The sequence below is a fragment of the Helianthus annuus genome, chromosome 2 (genome assembly GCF_002127325.2).
Source record: "Helianthus annuus cultivar XRQ/B chromosome 2, HanXRQr2.0-SUNRISE, whole genome shotgun sequence".
NCBI lineage: Eukaryota > Viridiplantae > Streptophyta > Magnoliopsida > Asterales > Asteraceae > Helianthus > Helianthus annuus.
The window spans coordinates 79,747,745-79,758,418 of NC_035434.2; the positions used below are offsets into that span (position 1 = coordinate 79,747,745).

At 42.4% G+C, this 10,674-nt stretch overlaps 1 protein-coding gene across 1 annotated transcript; it reads left to right on the forward strand.

Moving 5' to 3' along the window:
- The first annotated feature begins 7,302 nt into the window (after nucleotides 1-7,302).
- LOC110916074 (pentatricopeptide repeat-containing protein At1g74600, chloroplastic) lies at nucleotides 7,303-10,244 on the forward strand. Its single transcript, XM_022160822.2, has one exon. It carries the CDS (start codon nucleotides 7,446-7,448, stop codon nucleotides 10,137-10,139), a length of 2,694 nt encoding a protein of 897 aa, XP_022016514.1. The 5' UTR covers nucleotides 7,303-7,445; the 3' UTR covers nucleotides 10,140-10,244.
- Nucleotides 10,245-10,674: the final 430 nt, after the last annotated feature.

Below are 10,674 nucleotides of genomic sequence, written 5' to 3' on the forward strand. Positions count from 1 at the left end.
AGCCAACCCAGTGGCCAAAGCTCCGTATCGACTCGCTCCATCTGAGATGCGAGAACTCTCAAACCAACTCCAAGAGTTACTTGAAAAAGGCTTCATTCGCCCGAGCACTTCTCCATGGGGCGCACCAGTCCTTTTCGTCAAAAAGAAGGACGGGTCGTTCCGAATGTGCATCGATTACCGGGAATTGAACAAGCTGACCATCAAGAACCGATACCCCTTACCAAGAATCGATGATCTGTTTGACCAACTACAAGGTGCTCAGTGTTTCTCCAAGATTGATCTACGTTCAGGCTACCATCAGTTGCGGATTCAAGAGGAAGACATACCCAAAACCGCTTTTCGAACCCGATACGGCCACTACGAATTTGTTGTCATGCCTTTTGGTCTGACCAACGCACCCGCAGTCTTCATGGATCTGATGAATCGCGTGTGTAAACCGTTCTTAGACCGTTTCGTCATTGTATTTATCGACGATGTCCTGATTTATTCCAGATCGAGGGCCGAACATGCGCAGCATCTGCGATTGGTTCTCGAGTTGCTTCAGGGAAACCAACTCTACGCCAAGTTCTCCAAGTGTGAGTTCTGGTTGGAGGAGGTTCAATTTCTGGGTCACATTGTGAATAGTCGGGGTATACACGTTGATCCTGCAAAGATTGAGGCAGTCAAGGGATGGGTTACGCCAAAGAATCCGTCAGAAGTTCGCTCTTTTCTCGGATTAGCCGGTTACTACCGGCGATTCATCGAAGGATTCTCCAAGATTGCTGTACCGCTTACCTCCCTTACTCATAAAGACAAGCCTTTTGTGTGGGGAACCGCACAGGAGACTGCTTTCCAAACCCTCAAACACATGCTGTGCCATGCACCAGTTCTTACACTGCCGGACGGAAGCGATGACTTCGTTGTCTATTGTGATGCTTCAAACCTTGGACTTGGCTGTGTTCTCATGCAACGAGACAAGGTTATAGCTTACGCATCTCGACAGCTCAAAATCCACGAGAAGAACTATACAACCCATGACCTCGAGCTAGGCGCAGTTGTCTTTGCCTTAAAGATTTGGCGACACTACCTGTATGGTACAAGGTGTACGATCTTCACCGATCACAAGAGCCTACAACATATCTTTAACCAGAGAGAACTCAATATGCGTCAACGCCGATGGGTAGAACTTCTCAACGATTACGACTGTGAGATCCGTTATCACCCAGGCAAGGCGAATGTAGTTGCAGACGCCCTCAGCAGAAAGAATTACGTGATAGGTGTTCGAAACATCCAGGCTCAGTATAACCTCGAAGCTCTCATCCGCGAAGCACAACACGCTTGCTTTAACGAGCGTACGTTGAAGAAAGAACGAATCTATCACGATGGAACTCAGCTCGTGAGCAAAGCCAACGGGATATTCTATTATCTGGACCGAATCTGGGTTCCGAGGAGGACAGATTTGCGAAAGATCATCATGAACGAAGCCCACAAATCCCGATATTCCATTCATCCCGGTGCGGACAAAATGTACCAGGACCTTCGCTACAAGTACTGGTGGCCTGGGATGAAAAGGGATATTGCTCTATATGTTGGTAGCTGTTTAACTTGTGCAAGAGTCAAGGCTGAACACCAAAGACCTTCAGGCTTACTCGAACAACCGCCGATACCCGTATGGAAGTGGGAAAGCATAGCTATGGATTTCATAACTAAGCTTCCGACCACGCCATCAGGTTACGACAGTATTTGGGTTATAGTCGACCGTCTAACCAAATCAGCCCACTTTCTGCCCATACGAGAAGACTATAAGGTGGCCAAGTTAGCCCAAATCTACACCGACGAGATCATTAAGAATCATGGTACGCCTCGAGACATCATCTCTGATCGCGATGCTCGGTTTACATCGAGATTGTGGGAAACTTTTCAAGCAGCTCTTGGTACGACGCTGAATTTGAGTACCGCATTCCACCCGCAAACCGACGGGCAGACTGAAAGAACGATTCGTACTATTGAAGACATGCTCCGTGCGTGTGTTATCGATTTTGGTGGTAGTTGGAGCAAACACCTACCGTTGGTCGAATTTTCGTACAATAATAGCTATCACTCCAGCATCGAAATGGCACCTTTCGAAGCCTTGTATGGTAGGAGATGTCGCTCGCCTATTGTATGGCACGAGGTCGGTCATTCACAATTGACTGGGCCCGAGATTCTGCAAGAAACGACTGACAAGATCCACCAGATAAGGGAAAACTTGGTGAAGGCCCGGGACAGACAAAAGATGTACGCCGATAAACGACGCAAGCCCCGCGAATTTGCAGTTGGCGACTACGTACTCCTAAAGGTATCACCTTGGAAGGGAGTAGTCCGATTCGGCAAAAGAGGGAAACTTGCGCCTCGATTTGTTGGACCTTTTAAGATTCTGGAAAGGATCGGTAAAGTTGCCTACAAACTCGAATTACCGGAGGAACTCAGCAATGTCCACCCGACTTTCCATATTTCAAACCTTCGAAAATGCGTAGCCGACCACGACGCAATAATACCACTCGACGATCTTCAGGTCAATGAGACGCTACACTTCGTGGAAAAGCCTGTCGAAATCATGGACCGACAGACCAAGCAACTCAGACGCTCTCGCATTCCTATTGTAAAAGTACGATGGGAAGGCAAACGAGGCGCGGAGTTCACTTGGGAACTCGAAAGTGACATGAAGGCCAAGTACCCGCAGTTGTTCAGATAGATCTGAAGCATCAAATTGGTAAAAATCACACGGCGATGTACGGTTCTCGGCCTAATTTCGGGACGAAATTCCCTAAAGGAGGGGAGACTGTAACACCCCGTGTTTCCCAAAAGTCAAAGTCAAAGTCAAGAGTTGACTGTTATTGGAATTAAAGATCAATAAAGATTAATTTCATTTTAGTTTCATTTTGATTTTCATATTATTTGGAGTAAGTGTTGTATAATCAAACTAATCGGCCGATAATCGAACTGTGAATCAACGACCGACTGTGAATGATAGGAAGTAACAATGCAATAAAGCTAGTCAATCAATAATCAAGCTAATCAAATCAATCATCGAACTCAAGTGTGGATAATTTTAATGCTTTTATACGTGTGTGTGTGCCTTACGTGTTACTTGTGCATGTTACTTTTATGTTAAAAGGTGTGGTGAATCAATCAAATCAATCAAGACTCAAAGGTGAAACAAACTCAATGGAAATCGAACCCGAAATGGTTGTAAGGATGCTCGTATGTTAGATAAAGTAGTTGAGACTAAAAGTAATTTGATTAGGAATTCTATCATTCTCAAATCATCGTTCATCGAAGTCGAAATATCAAAAATCGTCGCGAAGTACTCAAAACAGGACAAGCCGATCGAACAGGGCAACCTGATCGAACAGGCTAGCCGATCGAACAGGCTGTTCGATCGAGCAGCCCACTCGATCAGGGATGCTGTTCGACCAGCTGCCCCTTTCCTCTTTTGGAAGCCTATAAATAGGGCTGTCCTTGTCAAGCTTTCCACTTTTGGAAAAGCTCTGACCGACCAGCCTCTTCTTCTCACTAAATCTCAGATTTCTCTCAAACCGGTAAGTATTTCGCTCTAATCCTTGTACGTTTTTGTTCATTAATCGATTCTACACCTTTCTATCTTTCAAAACTTGGATTTCATCCATGAAATCACCAAGATCTAGGTGTTCTTGGGTGATGTCATCAAGTGTTCTTCAAGAACACTAAGTTTTGACATCATTCCACCATGAATAGCTTAGATCTAACCGATTTCCACATAAATAACTTAAAATCTACCAAAGATCTTAACATTTCACGGTGGGAAAGGATTGGAAGATGGGTTTTCATCTATCTTTCAACTCTTTTACACTCAAACCGGTGAAAACGAAGCTTGAACCGATTTATAAACCATTCTAAACAAACACATGGTTCAAGATTCGGGTTCTACCTAGAGATATACCGATTCCGGGTTAAACGTTAAACTTAGGTTCCAAACCGTCTCTGACCGAGTTGGGTGATTCCTGCTCGAGTCAGTGGGCTAAGTAGGGACTTGAGCTTTGTGGTTCAACTCGTAGTCAAACTATCTCCAAATCATCACCAAGTAACGGGAATAACCAAGTGTTAGGTGATAGGCTAACCAGGTCAGAAGCTGGCCGAACGGTTAGGCTGTTCGAACGAACAGCCCAACCGAACGACTATGCCGGCCGATCGACTAGGCTAACCGATCGACTAGCACTTAGACCCACCAACTCACAAGGTGTAGTATTGAGTGAGTTCTGTTCGATCGATCGAGCCACTCGATTGTAAACATTACTCATCGAATCATGAGATACTACACTTCAACGCTGAACCTTTTCGAAACATTGGAATGTCACCCGATCGAGCATGCCACCCGATCGAGTGACAACCTACCAAGTGTGCAATGCTAACCGATCGGTTGGACCAACCGATCGAACGGACTGTTCGATCGGCCAACTTGAAAGGTAATACAAACCGTCATACACAAACACATCCTTCACATCAAAGGAAGAAACAATCCACTTGAAAGAACCAGCCGATCGAGCCAGCCGGCCGATCGAACGGGACGTTCGAACGGACTTTAACCCAATCGAACAGCCCACTCGATCGAACAGCCCACTCGATCGAACAGCCGTCCGATCGAATGGTCTATCCGATCCAGTTTCCACTGTTCACTTTTCCGCATTACTCATTGTATTGTCATCGAACTATTCAGGCTAACCTATTCTCAGTGCTCCTTTCAATCTACAACCAACCACTGTGAGTATACTCGATCCCTTTTTGCTTTCCGCACTTTTGGGTGTTACATACGTAATCTATCAAATTCACAAACAACACAAACTATTTGAACGCTAACCTACTTGCATGTATTACTTGTCTAAATGATTGCTGTTTATTATGTTTACACGTGGAGTGCTATCTGCCTGCTTTAGCAACGTAGTACTATAGTTTGGACTCAGCACCCGTTCACACGGGGGTTGCTAAGGACAATTACTTGCATGGATTACGGTGGTAATCATGTATTGCGAACTGTCTCGGACAGTCAACTCGAAGTCATTGGTATCGATGGTCCCATGTTGATAATTTACATGCATCGTTTGCCCTTGTGTACGTGCTCGGTTATGCGTAAACTTTTCGAACTTTATATGCTATATCAAACTTGTGTACTCACCTTTACATTATATGTATTGACTTTTATTTTAACGTATGTGACAGGTGTTTAAGCTACTAGCGTGCTAGGGAAGCGAGGCAATAATAAGCTTCTAGGAGCCTGTGACCTTAGGACAGTGTCCACATACCTGCTCCAGGGCCATAATTATCTGTAGATCTTGTACTGGCACCTGTAGTCAGTAAGATCTACAGTTAGCCGTCTAGAAGTCTTAAGACAATACTTATTTCGGTCTGTAATAATTAAGAATTTGAGTTGTCGGAACAGTTCCCATATTGTTTAGTTGATTTCTATGATAACTTGTTATTATTTGGGACACGGTATGGGACGTGTTATATAACTGAATTGTATGATAGTTGTTGTGGAAACTTCTGAACAATCTGTTTCGCTCAGAGCCGCGCCCCGATGATTCCGCCATCGGTTGGGGTGTGACAACATGACAATCCCGTTTACCACCAAAGATAACTCCATCAAAGAACTAATTAACATCATCTATCCATCACTAACCGCAAACAGCGAAAACGCCGAATTCATTACTTCGCGTGCAATCTTAACAACTAAAAATGGAAGTGTAGATGAGATTAACGACCGCATGATCGACATATTCCAAGGTGAAGAAATTATTTACTACAGTTTTGACACGGCAGAGGATGACAAACAAAACCTATATCCAACAGAGTTCCTCAACACACTGACTGTTACAGGCCTGCCGCCCCACAAACTTCGTCTCAAAACTGGATACCCCATTATATTGCTACGAAACATCGATCCGTTAACCGGCTTATGCAATGGAACAAGACTGATATGTAAATCATTACAACGAAATGTCATTGATGCCGAAATAGCAATTGGTGAACATCACGGGAAAAGAGTCTTCCTACCAAGAATGCCATTGTGCCTCTCGGAAGATGACATGTTCCCCTTCAAGCTAAAAAGAAAGCAATTCCCGATTCGACTTAGCTTCTCAATGACAATTAACAAATCACAGGGTCAAACAATACCCCACGTTGGTATTTACCTACCGCATGGCCAACTATACGTGGCATTGTCAAGGGGCACATCACGTCGAAACACAAAAGTCTTGATTCACCCAGCAAAGACATTCGCAGAACCCGGCGTTTACACCTCGAATGTCGTATATCGGGAAGTATTGCAAGCCTGAATCCCCATACCTATGCAACAAAAATGTAACCTACCAAAAATATACACTATTTACTCACATCCAAACATGTTCATACGAACCATCTCACTTGCATTTAAACTCACTATCCATACATAAAAACGTGAAAACCTAACACAACCCACCATGCAGTATATCACATACACAATAAACAATCTACTAAAACTAAACCATTTTGTTTCAGGGTGTACAAGACAACAATGGAAGGAACAACCAAACAACTAAAGCCAACAAATGCAGGTACATCAACAACGCCCACTACACTTTAAAACAAATAGGTACACAAATAATTTGTATTGCATGCGTTAACATTCATAATACGCGGGTACCACTAAAACAACAACCCCATAAGTCAAGGATGATAACAAAGGGAAAAGTACGGCATCCACTGAACCATCCTTAAGTGATTGTCATCAACCAAAGGATTCGCTAACAAATCAAAAGAAAAACAACCAACCTGGTACACCCACAACAACTTTCACTGTTCATATACTTTACGACGTATACATGGTCCACATTATTTGTATTAACAAAAAAATGGTTTCTTAGCAACGTCCACGCACACATACAACATAATCAAAGAAATAGAGAAGACTTATGGATGTGTTGATACGACGTCCACACCACTAAACACCCCAACTCACCAGCAAACTAACAAACAAGACGATTGGAGGATGATGAACGGTGGACAACCAATATGGACGGAATCAAGGAGACATTCAAACCTTATCTAAATTGATCATACTGTCTCGTTCGACGTGGTTACTTAACTTTAAGTTTCATTTATGATATTGATTACATTTAATTTTATTCAGTCCTACGTGAGATATGCTATATTTTGTCTTTGATCCAACCATCGTTACTCATTTCAGGTTAATTTATCATAACTCACATGTTTCGTTTCGTAAGATGAGATTGACATGTTTGGTTTTTTAACTAGCAAACTTGATGCTTAAAGGTCAACATTTGTAATACATATCATAAATGAATATGACATAAGTCTACCACTGCAACGCGCGAGTTGAGGCACTCTTCCGCCTAGCTGCTTGCTTTAATCTGCCATGTTCCTACTTCCAGTTTCCTCGTACGAAAACTCAAATGAAAGCGCTCATCGCTCATAACGTCGATCTGAAAACATCATTCTGTGCAATAAGATTCATTTCATCGCTTCTTTCTTTACAAACCCCATCAAAAACCTCCGCAAATTTCTATACCACCTTTGACCCTTATGAGTTCCTCAATGAATCTGCCAAATCACGAAACTACACACTTCAAGAAACCAAAATCATACATACCCATCTCCTCAAAACCAATTTCCTGTACTCCAATCTCGAGTTTTCAAACCTTTTGTTGCGAAATTATTGTAAAGCTTGTGATTTTCAGTATGCACTCAAGGTGTTCGACGAAATTCCCCAACCAGATATTAGTTCTTGGAACCTTGTTATCACGTGTCAGAATCAAAGCTCCAAGTATGCGGATTCTTGGGAAACCTTTTGTAGGTTGCATTCTTCGGGTTTAGTTCTGAATGAGTTTACATATGGGCATGCTCTTTCTGCTTGTGTAGCTTTGAATTTTGTTAACGGTGGGAAACTACTTTACTCACTCGCGTTGAAACATGGGTTTTCGTTGGATGGTTATGTCCGAAGCGGGATGATCGATTTGTTTCTAAAGAGTTGCAGTTTCGATAACGCTTTGAGGGTCTTTAACGATGAATCTTGTGGCAATGTGGTGTGTTGGAATGCTATAATTTCAGGTGCGATCAAACATAACGAGGATCGTGTCGGTTTAAATCTCTTTCGACAAATGTGTCGCGGGTTACCTTCGCCGAATAGGTTTACATTTCCTAGCGTTTTCGGTTCTTGTGCAAAACTTCAAGAATTTGAGTTAGGTCGAGTTGTTCATGGGTTAGCGGTCAAATACGGCGAGCAAGAAGATGTAGTTGTCGGGACAGCGATAGTTGACTTTTACGCTAAATGCGGTCACGTAACCGAAGCTATAAAGAAGTTTTCACGAATGCCTACTCGAAATGTGGTTTCGTGGACTGCGATTATCACAGGGTTTGTTAAAAAAGGCGACTTTCAATCAGCCCTACGGTTGTTTAAAGAAATGATGACCCTGAATCAAGAAATCAACACTTACACTGTTACAAGTGTGCTTTCGGCTTGTGCTGACCCATTGTTGTGTAAAGAAGCCTTTCAAATTCATTGTTGGGTTTATAAAACCGGGTTGTATTCAGATCCAACAGTCAAGAATTCGTTGATAAACTTGTACTCGAAGATTGGAGCAATAAAATTATCCGAGCGAGTATTCGAAGACATGAACAATTTGATGAATTCGAGTACATATGCAACGATGATAACTGCTTTTTGTCAAGATGGCGCATTAGAAAAAGCTTTTAGTTTACTAAAAAAATTGTTTCTAGAAGGTTTGACGCCCGACATTTCTTGCATACCAAGTCTCTTGAGTGCTATAAATGTTTTAGAATTAGGGGAACAGACTCATTGCTATATGCTCAAAACGGGCGTATTATCCAATCATTTAGTGAGTTGTTCTCTGTTTACCATGTACTCGAAATGCGGTTGTTTAAACGAGTCGTACGAGATTTTCAACCAAATCCCAGATAAAGATAATGTTTCTTGGGCATCAATGATATCTGGATTTACAGAACATGGGTACGCATATCGCGCGATCGTGTTAATCAGAGAAATGCTTTCAGTAAAAAACATTGTTTTTGATGAAACAACGTTAACAGCTTTCCTGGCAGCGTGTTCTTCTCTTCGTTTTTTGAAAACCGGAAAAGAAATTCATGGCTTTTTCATCAGGCAACAAGATGATAAGTCGGTTTATGGTGGTAGTTCAATGGTTAACATGTATTCAAGATGCGGTGATTTGAAATCGGCGAAAAAAGTGTTTAATTTGATGCCGTTTAAAGATCAAACATCATGTTCTTCGTTAGTTTCGGGGTATGCGCAAAATGGGTATGTTAAAGAAGCACTTGATCTATTTCGTGAGTTGATATCATCGGGTTTAGAGGTTGATTCGTTCACAATATCGTCTGTTTTAGGAGCTGTAGGAGATCTCAACCGGTCAGATGTCGGAATAGGAGTCAAGATCGGGATTCAGTTGCACGCGCGTATCGTAAAACTCGGATTTGAATCGACGGCTTCTGTCGGAAGCTCATTGGTCATGATGTATTCAAAATACGGAGATCTTGACGATTGTTTAAAAGGGTTTAATCAGATTAACGAACCCGACGTGATCAGCTGGACAACGATGATTAACAGCTATGCTCAACATGGAAAAGGATTAGAAGCGTTACGAGTGTTCGAACTCATGAATAAATCAGGAACCAACCCCGATTCGGTTACGTTTGTTGGTGTGTTGACCGCGTGTAGTCATAGCGGTCTAGTCAAAGAAGGGTATTCTTATCTGAAGTCAATGGTCAAAGATTATGGAATTGAGCCGGGTCAAAGACATTACGCGTGTATGGTGGATGTTCTTGGGCGCTCGGGTCGGTTACAAGAAGCCGAACGGTTCATTAGAAATATGCCTATTGAACCGGGTTCGTTAGTGTGGGGAACACTTCTTGCTGCTTGTAAAGTCCATGCTGACGTGGAAATTGGAAAGATAGCGGCTGAGAAGTTTATTGAGCTGGAACCGTCTGCGGATGGAGGTTATGTAGCTTTGTCAAACATTTGTGCTGATGTGGGTCAATGGGAACAAGTTGTGAAGATTAGAAATGAAATGAAAGGTACTGGGATTAAAAAACAGCCAGGTTGGAGTTATATATAAGGCTGAAATTGAGATTATATTAGTTTTTATAAATTAATTATTTCTGAAATTACTCATTTGCACATTAGTAATCATTTCAAAGTGTTAGGGAGATTGGTGGTGTTTTATAACATTCTTTTATTTTGTTAAAGAATGAAGTAATAATCAGTGGCGGATTCAGCTAGCAATAAGTTAACTTATACGGCTTAAACCCCTTGAAAACCGCATCGTTTAGAATCTTGCAGGCGCTTTCCATCATACCAAGTTTGCAAAAACCGTCAGTGATGGTGTTATATGTAAAATCATCAGTCTTGAGCCCATGATTGATCATGTTTTCCAACCACCGTTCGGCCTCCACAACCTTCGAGTTCTTGCGTTGCCCAAGTATAAGCGTGTTAAACTTCACCACATCAGGCGTTAACTCATCTCTATCCGCACAGTCCGACATCCGTGCAGCCTCATCAATGTGTTTCGTTGCACAAACCTTGAATCAAGGTATTAAACATTCGGCGAAAAATTCCTCTTCAACACCTTCCCGAAAAGCTTCTCGCTTTGA

Coding starts and splice junctions, on each gene's coding strand:
- LOC110916074 (XM_022160822.2), top strand. CDS start 7,446: ATGAAAGCGCTCATCGCTCATAACGTCGATCTGAAAACATCATTCTGT.